At 46.8% G+C, this 19,473-nt stretch overlaps 1 protein-coding gene across 4 annotated transcripts in view; it reads right to left on the reverse strand.

Annotated features, from left to right (window-relative positions):
* Positions 1 to 1,417: 1,417 nt before the first annotated feature.
* Positions 1,418 to 19,473, reverse strand: part of LOC146007459 (uncharacterized) — a 606,258-nt gene continuing 588,202 nt past the window's right edge. For all 4 annotated transcript variants that reach the window (XM_083145823.1, XM_083145822.1, XM_083145821.1 and 1 more), the window contains exons 2-6: positions 15,624 to 15,693; positions 15,437 to 15,504; positions 14,863 to 15,322; positions 2,422 to 2,828; positions 1,418 to 2,339 (exon numbers count right to left, since the gene is read on the reverse strand). In XM_083145823.1, the coding sequence (XP_083001949.1) occupies positions 1,815 to 2,339; positions 2,422 to 2,828; positions 14,863 to 15,322; positions 15,437 to 15,504; positions 15,624 to 15,654 (1,491 nt within the window). In that variant the 5' untranslated portion in view covers positions 15,655 to 15,693 and the 3' untranslated portion in view covers positions 1,418 to 1,814. The remainder of the gene's footprint in view (positions 2,340 to 2,421; positions 2,829 to 14,862; positions 15,323 to 15,436; positions 15,505 to 15,623; positions 15,694 to 19,473) is intronic.

A 19,473-nucleotide genomic window follows, 5' to 3' on the forward strand; every position in this document is an offset into this window, starting at 1 on the left:
AAACGTGTTGAAATACCGGTAAATCAACTCTGGCGCTTTTCCACTGCAGCCTTAAACGTTTAGAAAGTGGAAATAAACGACAAGTTACCGTTTAAGACCTGCAGTGGGAAAGGGGCATAAAGGGACAGCGCCAATTGAATTGCACACAGTTTTTTTTTTTCATTCTTGTTATTCACTGTTAGTGGTGATAAAACACTGACCGTACCATTCTGGTTGCATGTCCTGTTTGCGCTATATTCAGTAGATATTGGTTTCTCCAGACCCTATTGAGCAAATGAATGACCATTGCCCATTAGACAATTTTGAAAGGACAGTCTCATGGTGCAACCACAAATGTGACCGTTGTACGTGAGCAATAGGTGTCCTATTTCACCGGAGAAGGAGCAGTTCCTCGGAAGATATTTAGTGTTCATTCTAGCCGCCGCCATCTTTGAAAACCCATGCAGTTCCTCTTCCCTTCCTGGGGTGTCGCTGTCTGCTGTAGTGCTTCTAGCACAGTGTGGTCTATATATCAGCACCGATATGCAAAGCAGATCTAGTCTAAAAACACTACAGCAGACAGCGACACCCCAGGCAGGAACAGGAACTGCATGGGGATTTCAAAGATGGCAGATGCTAGAAAGAACACTAATATTTGTATTGTGTGAAGTGTTGTAAGAGATGTGCATGTTCCATACAGTCCCTTGAGGGTGTTCATTTTATTGCTACTCCTTGATTGTGTTGGAAATTCCATTACTTCTTAAAACTCACTTCAATAATTGTATACTTATTACACAACCTGTATATGCAAAATAAACAGTCTGAAAAACATAGAATTAAAATGTTAACCCTATACCAGGGGTGGCCAAACTGGTCATCAAGATCTACCAACAGTTCTTGTTTTTCAGGCAACCTGTGGATCTATAGTAGGAATGATGCAGCATGATTTAAAATGTAGTAATTAGTAATGACTACAGCTGTGCACCAGCTAGGTGATCTGGAAAACGTGGACCGTTGGTAGATCTCGAGGACCGGTTTGGCCACCCCTGCCTACACATCCCAGAATGCTCTGCTTCAGTTTTGCTATTTTGCCCATGCTAGATCTGACGCAGAGCATGCTGGGATGTGTAGTTTAAAAACATCTGGAGTGTCAATTCAGAATTACTCAGGTACTAATTAAGTCACCTGTGCTGAAGCCTGGATATCACTAAAACCGGCACTGTTGTGTGCCTTGCGGACCATGGTTGGGAATGCCTGGCCTATACCAATGGCCTATTTAAAACCCAACCTGTAAAGAAATTTTAAATACCAAACTCTACTGTATAACATAGGGCCTAGCCTATGCTTGTAGAAATGTCCGTTATGCTCTATCAATATTTGTACACTCGATCTTTCTTGTAACAATGTATATACAAATTAAAAAAAAAAACACCACACAATTTTTAGTTTAACCTTTTACACTATATTTTCTGGTCTCGTTGTCTCAAAAATGATGAGGCCAACAACTGCATCTGTGGAAAGGACTATCACAACAAGGGAAATTGCAATCAGGCATATAACAATCGATTAGTACAGCAGAGGTGCAAAACTGTGATGCAAACTTCCCATGGGTAAGGAAGATGAGGCAAAAATGTTGAACAGTGGTTTGTAAAGGAAAACATCTAGTACAGACATCACAACGTTTAAACGTTTCGTACTGTGAGCTTTACAAACCAAAATTGTGGTAGTACGAGCAATGACATTTATTGTTAAACAAACAAATCAAAGAGAAGATCAAGAGCTTTTTCATAAGCAATTAAATAAAAAAACAAATCCAAAATGAAAAAAAAAAAAAATCAATAATGAAAATCTACATCTGGTGGAAGGGCTGAGTACACACCACCAGACAAAGTGCTGGTTGGAGTGGCAGATGGAATTGGTAGCGCCGGCGCATAAGAGGTTTGGGGAGGCAGAGGATTACCCGGCGCAATCAGCATAGGGTGGCAGTATGGGTAGTTGGGCTGGGGGGGCAATGGCCTGTGGTGCTTATCACAAGTAGTTTTACACTCACCACACAAATTGTCGTCTGCTGCGCGTGACATATAGCAAAAAAGTAAGCGCTTGAAGATGCGGCATTGATCCTTGTTCATCTTCCTCATCGCATCGGCTACTTCATTACCGAAGCATTCGACATCATCCGGGGGGTTGCTTAGAAGATCCTCCGCACACTTATTACACATCTCTGGTCTGGTTGGTGCAGAGCTGGTCCCCTTGGAGGCTTGCTTCCTCCTTTGCTTCTTGGGAGGAGGTTCAGGTAGTGTCTCCTCCTGAGAACGCTCTGTATTAACAGGAGGCTCTGCATCCAGCTTGGGGGTAACATCCTATTAAACAATAGAAACAAAAATTATTACAAGACTTTAATTTGACAGATTCAGACAGACATACAAAACAGATAATACTTACTATATCCACACTCTCTGGATTATCTAATGATACAAATTCCGGTGAGACTTCACCCATAGCTTCTGATCTTCTCCATGGAGCTTGTTCAACAATAAATTTCATCTGGTTGTAGTACCACAATTTCGGTTTGTGAATCTCATCAGCCCGGGCTCCTGAACGCTGAGATTCCCGGACTAGGTTATTCTCCCTCACAACCACTGTTCGCATATTTGCGATCTTCTTCTGAACCCACTTTAAGTTTGCCTCACTGTGGTAGCCTCTACTGTAGCTAATCAATTTTTCATATGCCTGATTCCATACGTCCTTATTGCGATAGTCCCAATGACTGGTCCTCCAGAGGCAGTCGTTTTCCTCGTAAATTTCAATAAAACGAGACCAGAATTTTTTGTCCAAAGGACCAGACATTTCTGAAAAATATAATAAAAACAAATAAAATTAATATATAAATAAAAGTAGGTAAACCTACGCCGACGAGCAGCTGTAAAAAAAAAAAAAAAATCAGTCCACTGATCGTTTGGACACCAAGTCTGTTTGAAGACTGCTGCAACCTCCAAGAAAAACTCCAGACTCCAGGAGTTAAGAAAAGGGAGAGTTGCGTTCCATAGTGTAAAACTGTTTTTTATTATAAATCACAAACGGTGTAAAAGTACATAAAATCAATAAAGACCCGTACCAAGCGGGTAACCGCTGTGGGCTGGTTACCACAAGATTCAATATTGCAAAACCCAGGCAAGCTCCTACCGACTTCCAATCACTGCGAGTCCACAGGCACCAACCCGGCTGTATGTCACAGAGAGCGGCTCGTCGGAAAACTTCAAGCGTGGATGGACGCAGCAGGGAGAGCCGGGCACAGGGAGAGCGGACGTCAGCTCTACCTGTGCCCGGCTCTCCCTGCCGAGTCCATCCACGCTTGAAGTTTTCCGACAAGCTGCTCTCTGTGACATACAGCCGGGTTGGTGCCTGTGGACTCGCGGTGATTGGAAGTCGGTAGGGGCTTGCCTGGGTTATGCAATATTGAATCTTGTGGTAACCAGCCCACAGCGGTTACCCGCTTGGTACGGGTCTTTATTGATTTTATGTACTTTTACACAGTTTGTGTTTTATAATAAAAAACGTGTTTTACACTATGGAGCGCACCTCTCCCTTTTCTTAACACACACACACACACACACACACACACACACACACACATATATTTATTAAAGCGATTGAAAAAAAAAAAAAAAGCAACAGACCACCATGGCTAACTTCCAAAAGCATCATTTAGTTTATCCAAATTAATCTGGGTTATTGCCATGTTTAACTGGTCATGACCAGGGTTGAATAAATCTTTGACCCTGGTCGAGGTGCAGTGTGGACGGTTGAAGCCAGTCCTGTTATGGTAGACCTACCTTTGTTAACTTCCTTTCCTTGAAGTCCATGGGAACCACAGGGGACATCGGGGTTGTAGGCGGATCCATGGGGTCCGAGGCACCAATCAGCAAAGCTATTAAAAATTCTCCCAGAATACCAGGGCCCTCTCCCCTATAACCCTGCCTCCAGGCATAGGCAGTCAGTTTTGGTAACAAGCCATAAGCAGGAAGCAGAGAAGAGGACAGAGAGAACACATGCCCAAGTACTCACACATACACACCACGGTACATGTTACAGTGTATGGTCGTTACAGGTTACAGTGTATTATATCACATATGGGAATACCTCAGGAACAAATTGAAGGGAGGGCGCCCTGTGGTTCCCATGGACTTCAAGGAAAGGAAGTTAACAAAAGGTAGGTACCATAACTTTCCTTTTCAGATTCCATGGGTTCCACAGGGGACGTCACAAAGCCGTAATTAAGGGAGGAAATTTGCCTGAGGTGTCAGAAGTACCCGACGACCGAAGGAGGCATCCTGGGAGGTGAACGTATAGAATTTTTTTAGGTATTGACAGATGACCACGTTGCAGCCTTGCACAGCTGTTTGGCAGATGCACCACGGCTTGCTGCCCATGAAGGGCCAACCGCTCTGGTAGAGTGTGCTTTGATGGAAACAGGAATAGGAAGATTAGCCTTTTGATAGGCCTTGTGAATAGCCATGCGAATCCAGTGAGCAATGGTCTGTTTGCTCGCTGGCAAACCCTTTTTGCAGAATCCATATAGCACAAAGAGGGAGTCAGATTTTCTGACCATCTTGGTACGGTCAATATAGTCAGAGCCCGGACCACATCCAGTAAGCATTCGTCTGGTGAAAGACCTTCTGCCGTGAACGCAGGGACCACAATCTCCTGATTAACGTGAAACTTGGAGACAACCTTCGGAAGGTAAGATGGTTTTGTCCCCAACACCACCCAATCTGCATGAAATATGAGGAAAGGAGATTTACAAGAAAGAGCTGACAGATCTGAAACTCTAAAGTAGGTGTGCCATATCCGGTAATAAATCCTGGAAGATGCTGGCTTGCGTGCCTGAATCATGGTCCTGGTTACTCTGGATGAAAAACCCTTACGTTTCAGTAAGGCAGTTTCAAGTGCCACGCTGTCAAAGACAGACGCTGAGGGTCCGGTTGTAAGCAAGGTCCCTGACTCAGCAAATCCACCCGAAGTGGTAAGTAGAAGGGAGGCTGGTGTGACAACTGTTGAAGGTCTACATACCAATGCCTGCGTGGCCAGGTTGGAGCTACCAGAATGAGGTTCCCGCCTTCCTGTTTGAACTTCCTGATTACTCTGGGAATCATGCTTATTGGTGGAAAGGCATATGGTAGATGAAAAGTCCATGGAACCGATAGGGCAGCCGTGAAGCAAGCTTGAGGATCCCTGGACCTCGACCTGAAGTTGGAAACTTTGTTGTCGTGTCTGGGCGCCATTAGGTCCACGTCCAGCAGTCCCCACTGGTCTGTAAGGATTGCAAGCACCTCCGGGTGGCGTGACCACTCCCCCGGATGGATATCCTGGCGGCTTAGGAAGTCTGCCTCCCAGTTTAGGACGCCTGGGATTAAGACAGCCGACAGAGCCAGAAGGTGCTGTTCCGCCCAGGCCAGGATTATGGACACTTCTTGGAGAGCCGCAGCACTGCGCGTGCCTCCGTGGCGATTTATGTACGCCACCGCCGTGGCGTTGTCCAACCTGATCTGCACGGGTTTTCGTTGGAGCAAGTCCAGCGACCGGATCAGGGCGTTGTAAGCTGCCCAGAGCTCCAGAATGTTGCTGGAAAGGCGGGTTTCCGGGACAGCCCACACGCCTTGCAAGGATCGGGATCCTACTACCGCCCCCCAGCCTCGGAGGCTGGCGTCGGTAGTGAGAATTGTCCATTTGTTGAACCAGAAAGGACGGCCCTGTGTCAGATGGTCTGTTTGCAGCCACCAGTGAAGAGAAGTCCTCACCTCCTGGGTTAAGGTGAAGAACGTGGACCTGATGTGGTGAGGACCGTCCCACTTCAACAAGATGAGGTGCTGGAGGGGCTGGGAATGAAACTGTGCCCACTCCACCATATCAAATGTCGGATACCCTCAGACCCAAAATCCTCATGGCCCAGTGGACTGAGACTCTTGGACTCTGAACAAACAGTGTTCAACTTCAAAAGAGCTCCCAGATGTAGCATCTGCTGAGAGGGGATCAGTGACAATTTTTCCCAATTTAGGAGCCATCCGTGTATTTGAAGAGTCGTGAATGTTATCTGCAGGTGTGTTAACAGGACTTCTGGGGATTTGTCTACCAACAGGAGGTTGTCCAGGTATGGGATTACCCAGATTCCCAGTTGGTGGAGATGTTCTGCCATAACCGCCATGACTTTTGTAAAAATCCTGGGAGCTGTGGCTAGCCCAAATGGGAGAGCCTGGAATTTGTAATGACGGCTCTGGATAGCAAACCTGAGGTATTTCTGGTGTGCTGGCAGAATGGGGACACGTAAGTAAGCATCCCCAATGTCCAGGGAGACCATATAATCCCCCTCTTCCAGGGCTAGGATTATTGTCCTCAGAGTTTCCATTCGGAACTTTGAAACCTTTACCACTTTGTTTAGTGATTTTAGGTTTAGGATGGGCCTGTATGTTCCGTTTGGTTTTGGAAGAAGAGGGTCGAGTAGTAACAGAGTCCTTTCTCGTGTTGAGGGACTGGAATTATAACTCAAGACTGTATCAGAGACCGCAGGATCTTTACTAAATGCTCTGCTTTGTGTGGATTGTGAGGTAGACCCGTGCAGAAAAACCTGTACGGGGGAGGCTTTTTGAACGAGATGGAGTATCCCCGAGACAAAACTTACCCAAGCATCCGTTGTTGTGGATAGCCACTGGTGAGTAAAGTGGAGAAGTCTACCTCCCACCTGGGGATCCCCCCTGCGGGAGGCTGGTCCTGTCATGCAGAGGGTTTGTCAGGCTTGGCCGGGGCCTGTTTGGCAGCCCAGGCCTGTTTAGGCTTTGGCTTACCTACCTTTTTGGAAGGAGTGGCCCTGGGGTATGATTGACCCCTGGCTTTTTCTTGGGGGCGAAAGGAAGATGTCCTAGGCTTTTGTAGTAGAGCAGTAGGTAGACATGCCGTCTTGGCAGCTGCCAGAGAGGCCAAAATCTTATTTAGCTCCTCCCGAAATAAATTCTCGCCCTTAAAGGGCAACAGCTCCAAGGTTTTCTTGGATTCCACATCCGCTTTCCATGGCCTAAGCCAAATGATGCGGCAGGCCTGAACGTAGCTGGCAGACGCCTTGGCCGCTAAGACGCCTGCGTCTGACATGGCTTCCATAATATATAATGCCGCTTGTTTGATGTGGTGTGCACATAGCTTAGCATCCTCAGAGGCATCTGGAGTGAGCTCGTCTTCCACTACCTGAACCCATGGCAAGATGGCTTTTGCCGCAATGGTAGGCCTCTAAAAGAAAATATGGCCCTAAGGGAATGCTCCAAGCATCTGTCCGTAGGATCCTTTAAACTGACCCAGAGGTAACCGGGAGGACCGAAGGTTTTACTAACCTGGTCACATGGGAATAAACCAAAGGAGGAATCTCCCATGGTTTACAATCCTCAGGAGGAAGAGGATATCTGGACAACAGCTTTCTAGGGATATTGGACTTTTTACCCAAAGCCTCCTATTGATCTGTCCTGATCTCTGTTAAGTGATCAGAGTGAGGGAATTGGGCCTTATTCACCTTCTGCTCCTTAAAAAAACATCTTTGGTTTTAGCAGTAGGTTCAGGCTCCTCGGAGTCTGACAATAGCACTTCACTGATTGTGTGAATGAGAGCTGCCACATTAGTTGTCTTTGCTTGTGAAGCAGGAGTGTCAGTAGGCATAGGATCATCATCCAGATTAATGTCACCATCTGCATTATCATCCCAGTCATCATCTGTGTCATCCTGAGCTACAGAGAGCAATGGAGTTAACAGAGGTCTAGTTGGTTGTGCAGCATTAGGCAGCAGCCTTTGCATAGCTACCGTAGTCTGCTGCAAGGTCTGCACCGTGGTCGACAGGGCATCCACCCAGGGTGGAGGGGACTGGACTACATGGGGTGCAATGGGGGGAGGAAGGCGATCCACTAGGGTGCCTAATAATTGTTGAAAGGCTGCCCAGGGAGGTTGTTGTGAAACCACCGTGGCAGAAGACTGGGTATAAAGCAACTGACACAAAGCCCATCCTGGATAACATCCCGCTCAGATAGGCCTGCTGCGCAGCTCTTGCAAGAAAGGAGCTGGGGAGACTGATTGTGCCCCTGGTTAGACATATTGCAAACACACCCAACAGGGGGGGTTTACAGTACACAATAGGGGAATTCAATATTTTGGAGCGAGAGAAAAGGAGGGCTGCTTTGTGGGGAACGCACTGATAATTAAAGAATGATAAAATATAACCTTTATTGATTTATTATTAATATTCCCAAATTACTGTGTGGAAATCATGGTTGCAGTGAAAGATAGAGGTTTAAAACATAGACATACAAACATGTACACTCAATGTGCTCAAAGAAAGTGTATTAAAATGACACAGAGATCCGATGTTTGTTAAATTGTCGCCAGTGATGTTGTGTCTCAAGCTAGTAGTCCCCTTGCAAGTAGATTGTTTGGTACTTATGTATTATCTGGGCGCCCGATTTTTTCATTGCATGCCCCTACTTAAGGCATGCAATGCGATGCAATTTTTCATTGTAAAGAACCGATTTTTAATTGTATAGTCAACCATGGGTGATTTCATACCCCCACTACGCATGGAGTTGATTTTATATAGTGTGGCGAGCGCAGCGAGCCCCGCGGATTACTTTACATGTATCCTGCGTCCGCTCGGTGGCTCGCCACACTATATAAAATCAACTCCATGCGTAGTTGGATAGTGGGGGTATGAAATCACCCATGGGTGACTATACAATTAAAAATCGGGTCTTTACAATGAAAAATCGCATTGCATGAATTGTATGCCACTATATTGCATGCGATGCAAAGAAATCGGGCGCTCAGATATTACATAAGTACCAATTGTTTTTATAGTGCAGTGTGGTATACCCTGACCACAGGGAATTACAAGGGTCTGGTGTGCTGTAAGGTTTTAAATATTATCCCTGTGTTCTGTTGATGCCCTCTGCAGTTAAGCTGCATTTGATTTTTTACCATTTGTTGTGGCAGTCTTTTAGTGCCACCCACTGGTTTGTTGTATATTGCATTCAAGTTATGTCTTTTATTTATCATTCATTCACACAGGGCCTCCTCTGATTATCAAAGATCTCTATATGACAATCAGGGGGATCACCTATACAGCATTCAAGGGGATATTTCTACCGGTATGGTATTTTAATGTACTGTATTACCACTTTTACACCAGAATACCGGGTAGGACCCGGGAAATCGAACACTGGAAATTGCCAGGGCATGCCCTGCCTCAGACCCCATTTACACTGCAATTCAATCCGGGTTATTCCTGGGTAAGGCCCTTTCACACTGAAAACGGATCAGCCCTGTCTCTCCTTGCTGGTGTCATTAAAAATGGACCTTTGGGCTGTTTGAGATGAGGTCACAAGAAAGGGAAAAGGGAGGGAGTGGGTTCTGCAGGAGGATTTGCAGGAGCTCACGTACCTCCTTGTCAGACCAGTTGGATGTATTGGACATGGACATGATGGTGCAGATCAGGTTTGGGGTCAGCCAAAGTGGAACACACTGCGTGACAGCCAGTGTGTGCTGCAGCAGATGAGGCTTTAAACACAGTCTGGAGTGTGCTTGCAGCACAGAGCGTGGTTACGCTGCTGCTGCGCTGCTACATGCGCCCTGTGCGGGTCTCCAGCAGATGACATCATCTGCCAGAGCCGCAGAAGCACCAATCAGCTCTTTGCGCCCCTCTACCCACCAAATAACCCGGATAATGACCATTTACACCACCCTGAGCCCCGGATAAGCCCCGTGTCCGACCCTGAACATTTGCCGGGTCAGATTCCCAGGGAACAGTACCAGTGTTATTTTTTTTCAGCCCATTTACACCATGCCCTGCCCCAGACTGGAGCGGCAATATCCGGGTCCAACCTCTGGTGTAAAAGGGGTATATGTCTAGGTGGATATATCACATTTTGTGAAAGGGTTTAGATCTTCCCCAGTTTCTCCTGTGATATAATCCCACCTAGTTATTTACACCTAGTTTGTACCACTGCCTGTCTCTCCCTAGGTGCTGTAGTTTTGCCTAGTGCCTGGGCGGTCTTGTGGTACAGTGTTACACTAACATCACATAATTACATCAGGCTAACAAACATTTAAATATGGATTTTATGCCAACGCTAGCGTTTCACTGACTAACTCAGCCAAGGAACCGGCCTAGAGTGATATCACTGTGTGTATGTGACCTTTGAGGCTGACCCTCAGTAATCTTCCACAGAAGATAAGTGAAAAACAGTGGACAGTGTAAAAGTACTGACAGAGGAAAGGCCCCCACACTAGAACGATTTTTTGTCCGATTTCTGACCGATCATCCGATATATCAGCCGCTTTTTCCGATAATCGGCCGATTATCGATTTAAAAAAAAATCGGCCGATATATCGGACAAAAAAATCGTTCTAGTGTGTGGGGGCCTTGAGGGTAACACAACTAGCACATGAGTCACACACACAAATAGCCTAATAAATGCTATCACACCCTGTTATCAACCGCTTAAACTCTATAGAGTAAGGGGGAATTAGGGTGGCTGTGAAAGCAACTACTTAGCGTGTAGACGGTTTCACAGGGGAGAACGTGCCCGGTCTCTGGAAGACTTCTGTGCCTGTAGAAATGGCGCTGGTCTGAGAGAAAGGGGTGGGCACAGGGTAAACACAGCTTAGGGACGGCTGATCTCTGGGAGATTGGCGCCAAAGCTGGGGGAGGGACTGCAGGCCAAGTGCCGCCTCCCCTTGCTGGTCTTCCCCCCCGGAGCTATAGGTGCCTTAGTGTAAAGAAATGGGTCCCCCACCTAGGCCTGCGCTCAGTCCCCGGTGGTCTAGTGGATTCCCTGACTGAGGCCAGTGTCCACGCCAGCTGCCGCGGCTGTCTCCCACAGCACATGGTAAGGCAGCGATTTGCGCACCCTATGGCAGCCTTACCTGCTCCTGTCCGGCCACGCTACCTCGGGGGGGGGATGTCCAGCGGTGCTAGGTGCTGTTAGTCTCCCCCGCCGGGCTACCCCGCTTGGCCAAGGCCGTGGGTGGAATGTCAGAGCCGGGCGGAGTGATACGGCTGCTCGCGCCGCCGTCAGATGATTGACGGCGGGGGCAGCCTCAGCCGCTAGAGCGACTGTGCCGCTTATGCGGCAAATTCAAAGTTAAAAATAAAAAGCTTCTTCTGGGATTACCTCAGTGAGGTTATCCCTGCTGATAACAGGTGTGTCTGCTTCCTGCAGGCACCAAACAAAAACTGACTGCCTATGCCTGGAGGCGGGGTTGTAGGGGAGAGGGCCCTGGCATTCTGGGAGAATTTTTAATAGCTTCGCTGATTGGTGCCTCGGACCCCCTGGATCCCCCTACATGTCCGATGTCCCCTGTGGGACCCATGGACCCTGAAAAGGAAATCCTGATCTTCATCCGCTGGCTCATCTCCCCAACCCCGATGACGCACACACCCTCTCCAACATGGCACGAGTGAAATGTAACATGATGCAAGACGGTGTGAGTTTGCATCATATTTTCATTAAAACTCAGAGTTAAAATTAACAATAGGTTCAATAGCATAATAAAAAATTATAATTAAGCAATACGGTATTCCCCTCAAATGGTATTTTGATCTTAAACCAATGGTTCAAAAGGTCTTTTACTAATTCAGAGAGGCAAAAGGTCTCTGCCGGTTTTTGGATGGGGCGTAACATTAACCCGTCCATGTATTTCAACTATTAGACAATCTCTATAAGTGCCAGGAAAAAAAAGTCACCTTAAAAACAGGAGATGTGTTCATCAGTCTATATAGAGATTGTCTACTAGTTGAAATACGTGGACGGGTTAATGTTACGGCCCATCTCAAAAAGTTTCCTTCCAGCAGAGACCTGTAGATGGACATATTGCCTCTTGGAATGTTCAAGTAGTTTAGAGGCCAACGGGCGGTATCTCGTGGATGATAAAGGGTCCAGGTTGGGTTATTAAGAATAGGTGAGAACAGAGCATGTTCGAAGGGTGAGGGAAAGATGCCAGTAGAAAGGGATAGGTTAAAGAGGTGAGCAAGGTGGGAGCAGCCTGTGGGGGGAGAGGGAACGGAGGAGATGGGAGGGGAGGGGGGAGAGGTTGAGATGAGGGAGTGGACTACCTTAACTGTAGTAAGGCAGAAGGAGGACAGAGTTGGGTGGTTGCAGGGGGAACGGGAGGAGATACCGTGTCGGATTATCTCAATTTTAGAGAGGAAGAAGGAGGCAAAGTCAGTGGCAGTGAGGGATGATGGGAGGAGGGCGAAGCAGAGTGTTGAAAGTTTCAAAGAGACGGCGGAGACTGGAGGAATGAGAAGAGATGTGCGATTTGAAAAACAGATTGTTTGGCAAGGGAGAGAGCAGCGCTGTAGGAGGAGAGAATAAACTTGAAATGGAGGAAGTCTGGCAGAGTGTGAGATTTCCTCCAGAGGCGTTCAGCAGAGCGAGCACATTTTGTAAAATCGTGCCAGTTTGTTGTGCCAGGGTTGGGGTTTAGAGCATCGGGGAGGGACATTATGGAGGGGGGTCACAGAATCGAGAGCAGAGGTAAGAGTAGAGTAATAGAAAGAGGCAGCCTGGTTGGGACAGGTCATGGTGGAAAGAGGAGAAAGTCTCCAGGGAGGACAGGATAGTAGGGTCAAGAGACCCGAGGTTGCGTCTAGTGACCACTGCACTGGTAGCCCACTGCATTTTCTGTCGTGCCCGCCATTTTGACAGCCGCACTCGCCTTTTCCACCTCGCCTCAGGGAGCAGGCGAGGTGGAAACGGCAAGTGAGGGGGCAGCGATGAATATTGATGGACGACCCCGACTACATTGAATGTACCCCAAAGAATGGGGGTGTGAGGTTAGCAGGCTGACCGTAAGTCTGTAATTATGATATTTTATTATTTGTAGTGAAAAATGTACACTTTAGTCAGTCTGTACCCTGTAGTCTCTATGTATGTCTATATACCCCCTATATGTGTGTGTAGTTCCAGATCATATATTATTAGGCTGTATAATCCCACCAGAAATGTAATGTCTGTATTTCCCAGGACTTTATTCATGTAAGCATTATACCATTGATACCATTGGCAATCTCCACAGGGGGTGATCCAATTACCCTGCTATTGTTCTGCTATTTACAGGAAAGAGATAGCAGAGGAACCATCTCCACAGGGGGGTTTACCATTCTTTGTAAACCTCTGGGCTCTAGCAGACTTTGTGGAACCAGGCACCGCAGGGGGTGATCGAATCCCCCTACTATCAACAGGAAGGTTGTCCACAGGGGGTGATCAGCCCATAATGTAATCAGCCGATTATTGTTCCTGCTGTTTACATGAGGGTGATAGCTGAAGGACAATCACCGCAGGGGGTGATCAAATTCCCCTACTATCAACAGGAAGGTTGTCCACAGGGGGTGACCACCACATAATGTAATCAGACTGTGTTTTGTATCTTGTATTGATACTCCCTTGCATATCTGTGGTCACTTCCAGACTTACTGGAACCGACCCCAGCAGGGGGGGGGGGGGGGGCAGCAGCAGTAGCTGGGAGGGGATGATACCTGACTCTTGAATCCACCAATCAAGATCCACTGCAAGCCCACTTTTGGTTTGTGAACCGTGGGAATTTGGAAGTTTTTAAAATGACTTGTACACCTGCCAGCTCAGTATGTTAGTCGCAATCCTGGCTAGAGGTGATACTCTGCCACTGGATCTTGTGGAACACATCGTTTGCCCGGGAAGGGGGCATCCTACCAAGCTCTGGTGTGGAGCGTCTGTGTTGTGTGGATTTACACAGGTTTCGGCTATCACTGCTGTGTGGGCTAAGTGATAGTTTGCCCTGTGGAACTGATCTGGGACTGTGACTATACAAGGACTGTCTGTTTGGGCCTGCTACCTGAATATCTTTCTACTCTGCAATTTACCTTTGCCACTGTTTATTGTCTATTTGTGCGTGCTGTGGAAAATAAACCGTTCTTCTGGTTTCATCTGCTCGGTGTCTGAGTGATTGAGGAACTCGTACCCTCACAGGGGGGGTCCTCCTGTATTTTGGAATCAGCACTGGGTTCCAACAGCTGGCGGTTCCCAGGCTGTAACATGCGAAACGTAGCTGGTCCAAGAAAGGGGTGAAGTCCATGGCTGTGGGTGCTGGGCTGATTAGGCAGCTGTCTCTGTGCTTGTTCAGCTTCTCTGTGTTTGGAAGTGGCAGGGGCGGGGGTGGGGCGTGTTTTAGATGATCGCATCTGCGATCTAGTACAAAAAAATACTGCCTACACATACTTTTTGTACTATGCAACATCGGGCTTGCGGGTGCGTCATCGCATCAAAGGCCCCACAGAAACACGTGCGATTAGAACTACATGCAATGCGATTTGTACTTAAAAGTTCAAAACACATACAATAATCGCACCATTACAGTCCCCACATTCAGTCCCTGTCCCAGTTTTGGCAGCTTCCAGGATCAAATCCTATCTCACCCTGGAGGCAACTAAGACCCTCGTCCACTCACTGGTCATCTCTAGACTGGATTACTGTAACCTGCTAAGCACAGCAGCTGTGGGCTACACTAGCAGTGTGTCCTAGTCACTGGTTACCACTACTCCAGGTGGCCACACAGGTAACATAACACCAGGGAGTTTGTAGTGATTGGGGCATTTGTGGTTTTAGAATATGGGGAGGAGACTGGTCAGATCTCTGGGCTGGTAACACACAGTGACATGATGTGAGGGGAGAGCAGGAGTATAATAGGGGCTGGTGGCTCTGGACTCCCCCACTAGGCAGATACATTTCCCTCATTAGTTTGGTCTGACAGAGAGCAGGGTGTAGAAAAAGAGAAAGTTGTATTTGCAGAACAAAAAAAAAAAAAGGAATAACTGATCCTCACCTGTGCTGGGATCTGTAGGGATTTCCTCCTTCTTAGACTGCTGATCACCCCTTATATATGTGTCTTCTTGCTTAATATCAGTCACATCCGTCTCTTCTCCCTCTGTAGCTTCAGCCTTAATATCAGTCACATCCGTCTCTTCTCCCTCTGTATCTTCTGCATTAATATCAGACACATCCGTCTCTTCTCCCTCTGTATCTTCTGCATTAATATCAGACACATCCGTCTCTTCTCCCTCTGTATCTTCTGCATTAATATCAGACACATCCGTCTCTTCTCTCTCTGTATCTTCTGCCTTAATATCAGTCACATCCGTCTCTTCCCCCTCTGTATCTTCTGCCTTAATATCAGTCACATCCGTCTCTTCTCCCTCTGTAGCTTCAGCCTTAATATCAGTCACATCCGTCTCTTCTCCCTCTGTATCTTCTGCCTTAATATCAGTCACATCTTCATACAGAATCTACACAAAATACCACATTAGTAATGTCTACCATTATGGAGATTACACAATACAATATCAGTGTATCAGACACAGACACACATACACCTGCTGCCATTCATAAATCCTACCCACCTCTGTACAGTGCTGGGAATACAGAGGACGGGGACATCTCTCTGGGGTATCTCTGATACTGGGCCCATCTGTAGGAGACACACAGTGACTGAGGACATTGTATATATGCAGCTATCGGATTATTATTGTGTGTAGATGGCCCCTATAACTGATCTTCCTTGTACAATAAAATGAAATCTCTTCTTACCCAGAGATGTGAGGGGCCGGTGATTCTCCATCACGTCCTCGTATAGATGCTTGTGTTCCTCTATATAATCCTACATGGAAAAAATAGTTACATCCTGACACACACACACAGTGATACAGTCATCCCCAAAACAAATCCCCATGTGCTACTGTATAATGTCCCATTCCCAGCAGTCACCTCTCCGGTCACATCCTCCGGTGTTACTGTATAATGTCCCATTCCCAGCAGTCACCTCTCCGGTCACATCCCCCGGTGTTACTGTATAATGTCCCATTCCCAGCAGTCACCTCTCCGGTCACATCCCCCAGTGTTACTGTATAACGTCTCATTCCCAGAAATCACCTCTCTGGTCACATCCCCAGTGTTACTGTATAATGTCCCATTCCCAGCAGTCACCTCTCCGGTCACATCCCCCAGTGTTACTGTATAACGTCTCATTCCCAGAAATCACCTCTCTGGTCACATCCCCAGTGTTACTGTATAATGTCCTATTCCCAGCAGTCACCTCTCCTGTCCCATCCCCGGTGTTACTGTATAATGTCCTATTCCCAGCAGTCACCTCTCCTGTCCCATTCCCAGCAGTCACATCCCCGGGTGTTACTGTATAATGCCCCATTCCCAGCAGTCACCTCTCTGGTCACATCCCCCGGTGTTACTGTATAATGCCCCATTCCCAGCAGACACCTCTCTGGTCACATCCCCCGGTGTTACTGTATAATGCCCCATTCCCAGCAGTCATCTCTCCAGTCACATCCCCGGTGTTACTGTATAATGCCCCATTCCCAGCAGTCATCTCTCCGGTCACATCCCCGGTGTTACTGTATAATGCCCCATTCCCAGCAGTCACCTCTCCGGTCACATCCCCCGGTGTTACTGTATAATGTCCCCTTCCCAGCAGTCACCTCTCCGGTCACATCCCCCGGTGTTACTGTATAATGCCCCATTCCCAGCAGACACCTCTCTGGTCACATCCCCCGGTGTTACTGTATAATGCCCCATTCCCAGCAGTCACCTCTCCGGTCACATCCCCTGGTGTTACTGTATAATGCCCCATTCCCAGCAGTCACCTCTCCGGTCACATCCCCCGGTGTTACTGTATAATGTCCCATTCCCAGCAGTCACCTCTCCGGTCACATCCCCGGTGTAACTGTATAATGCCCCATTCCCAGCAGTCACCTCTTCTGTCACATCCCCCGGTGTAACTGTATAATGCCCCCTTCCCAGCAGTCACCTCTCCGGTCACATCCCCAGTGTTACTGTATAATGCCCCCTTCCCAGCAGAAACCTCTCTGGTCACATCTCCCGGTGATACTGTATAATGTCCCCTTCCCAGCAGTCACCTCTCCGGTCACATCCCCCGGTGTTACTGTATAATGTCCCATTCCCAGCAGTCACCTCTCCCGTCACATCCCCCTGGTGTTACTGTATAATGTCCCATTCCCAGCAATCACCTCTCCGGTCACATCCCCCCGGTGTTACTGTATAATGTCCCATTCCCAGCAGTCACCTCTCTGGTCACATCCCCCGGTGTTACTGTATAATGTCCCCTTCCCAGCAGTCACACCCCCCAGTGTTAAACTGGCCATACACCTACAGATTTATTGTCAGATCTGGCTGGTTGGAACAAAAAACCCGGTTATGGATGAAAGCAAAAGAGAATTGACCATTTTCTGTGAAATGCTGGAAAACTGACAAACTGTCATTCAGAAATTACCAGATTTTTGTACCAACCAGCCAGATCTGAAGATACATCTGTAGGTGTGTGGCCACCTTTAAGTAACAGACAATTCAACTGATTTTTCTCCTTGGATCACTGACTGAGATCAGAGAAGTCATCAGCCTGACGGTCAGCTACATGGAGCCGTGACCTCATGCTGAGAAGGTCGGGACCCACAGTTTGTGAACCGCTGCAATGAAAAAAGTGACTAGATACTGGGCTGTCTGTGTATTATTGCTGCAATCATTACTTGTGTCAGTATGCCTGTACATAAAGGCCTATATATTATACACACTTCTGTACTGTGCTCTGAGGGAGGACTTGTTATACATAACTTTTTTTTTTTTTTTTTCAAACATGTATTTATTGATTTTCAACAATAGGTAACAAGTGGTGTAGTAGCAGTACAAGTAAAGAATAGACATGTTAATACATCAAGTTTTCCCTGAGAATAAGGATACTGTCTACCGAAGGTGTTACAACTTATAGATGCAATTATCGATACAATATAGATACACTTAGTAATTGTGGGAAGAAGCTCCTCATAAATCCGGGGGAACTAACTGTGTATTGATGCTGAGACATCAAAGGACCGGCCGGTCGCCACTGAGTATCTGTCTCGCCTATTCAGATACCACTGAAACTTTAGAAGGGAAAGTCCTACCACCACTGGAAAGGAAAAAGGGGGGGGGAGGGGGGTTGGTTAGAACCATGCTGTATGTTATTATCTTTGAGGTGTTTGCCCTCTTTTGCCTACGGCATCTGTGCTCCCGCAACCTCAATTTCCTTAGTTATCCAATGTCTCATGAGAGTCGGCACCTGCTTACTTGAGCTTCCAAACACATAAGAAAAGTATAGGAGGGAGGGGGGGGGGGACAATTTCAGATTACCTTACAAATCTAATATGTCTAGCAATTGGGATCGAATACTGTCCGATTTGGAATTTATAAGTGGTTCCCACCTCTTTAGAGTAGACCTTGGAGTGTAATGTGAACAATGTACAGAGTTATAATGGTCGTAAGATAAATATTTCAACAGCTTGTTTTCCAGGTCACCCAGAGTTGGGACGTGTCCGTCAGTCCAGAAGGACAGAATAACCTTCTTTGCTGTTGTCAGCAAGATATTCAGAAAGGGTATCAAGTTCCCCTGGGGGACGGACAAATTCCATACTTCATAGTTTAAGAATAACAGGGGACTGGGGTGTAGAAATACTGTCAATCCCAGAGACGTCTTTATGAAATGTATAATTTTGTACCAATATTTCTTAATGTGTCCACAGGACCAGAAATTATGTTCCAGACTTCCCGCATAGAAGCCGCATTTGACACAACGCCCTGTTTCCTCCTCAACAAATCTGCTTCTCTGGGCCTGTGATATAAAGGCCCTGTGAATGAATTTAAAATGGACTTCCTGGAGTACAGAGGCTTGTAAAGTTTTTTGTGCGTTCTCATATTGGTTGAAAATCTCTTCTTGTGTTAATAAAGGAAATACCTTATTCCACTGAGCCGTTATCTTTTCTTTATTGGAATCTGTGTTTTTCTCTATCAGTTCCCTGTATATCATGTTTGTTTTGAAGCGATTAGATTTAATTTTATTTATCCATGAATGAATTTTGGAGTGGGGGGCCGACACTATCTCTTTGGGGGATATTGAAATTACATAATGGTGGATCTGCATGACGCTAAACAATGAGTTTGGCGGTAGATCAAATTTTTCTTGTAGGGTTTTGAAAGGTATTAGGTTTCCCCCTGGATCGAATACCTGAGAGGTTAGTTGCAAGCCTTTCCCCTTTATTCTGTTAAAAACTGGATTATTTATCTGGAATTCTGGGTTCCCGCAGATAGGGATCCATTCTGACCTATTAGCATTCCATTCCATGATGCTACAGGTGCGCCGCCAGGCAAAGTATATATCTCTGAATAAAGGATTGGTTATAATTTCTTTGGGAATGAGTTTAGTTGAAGCATGCAAGAGGGCTTCGGGAGCGTAGGGAAAGAGGAGTGCGCTATCAAGGTCATACAGGGAAAATGTGTTGGCCTTGGCCATCCATCCCAGGGCAAATCTAGTTAGTAGCGCTGTAGCGTAGTCTTGGATGTCTATAAGGTTTAAACCTCCATTTTGCTTGGGAGCTTT

The sequence above is a fragment of the Crinia signifera genome, chromosome 6, assembly GCF_055691185.1.
Source record: "Crinia signifera chromosome 6, ASM5569118v1, whole genome shotgun sequence".
NCBI lineage: Eukaryota > Metazoa > Chordata > Amphibia > Anura > Myobatrachidae > Crinia > Crinia signifera.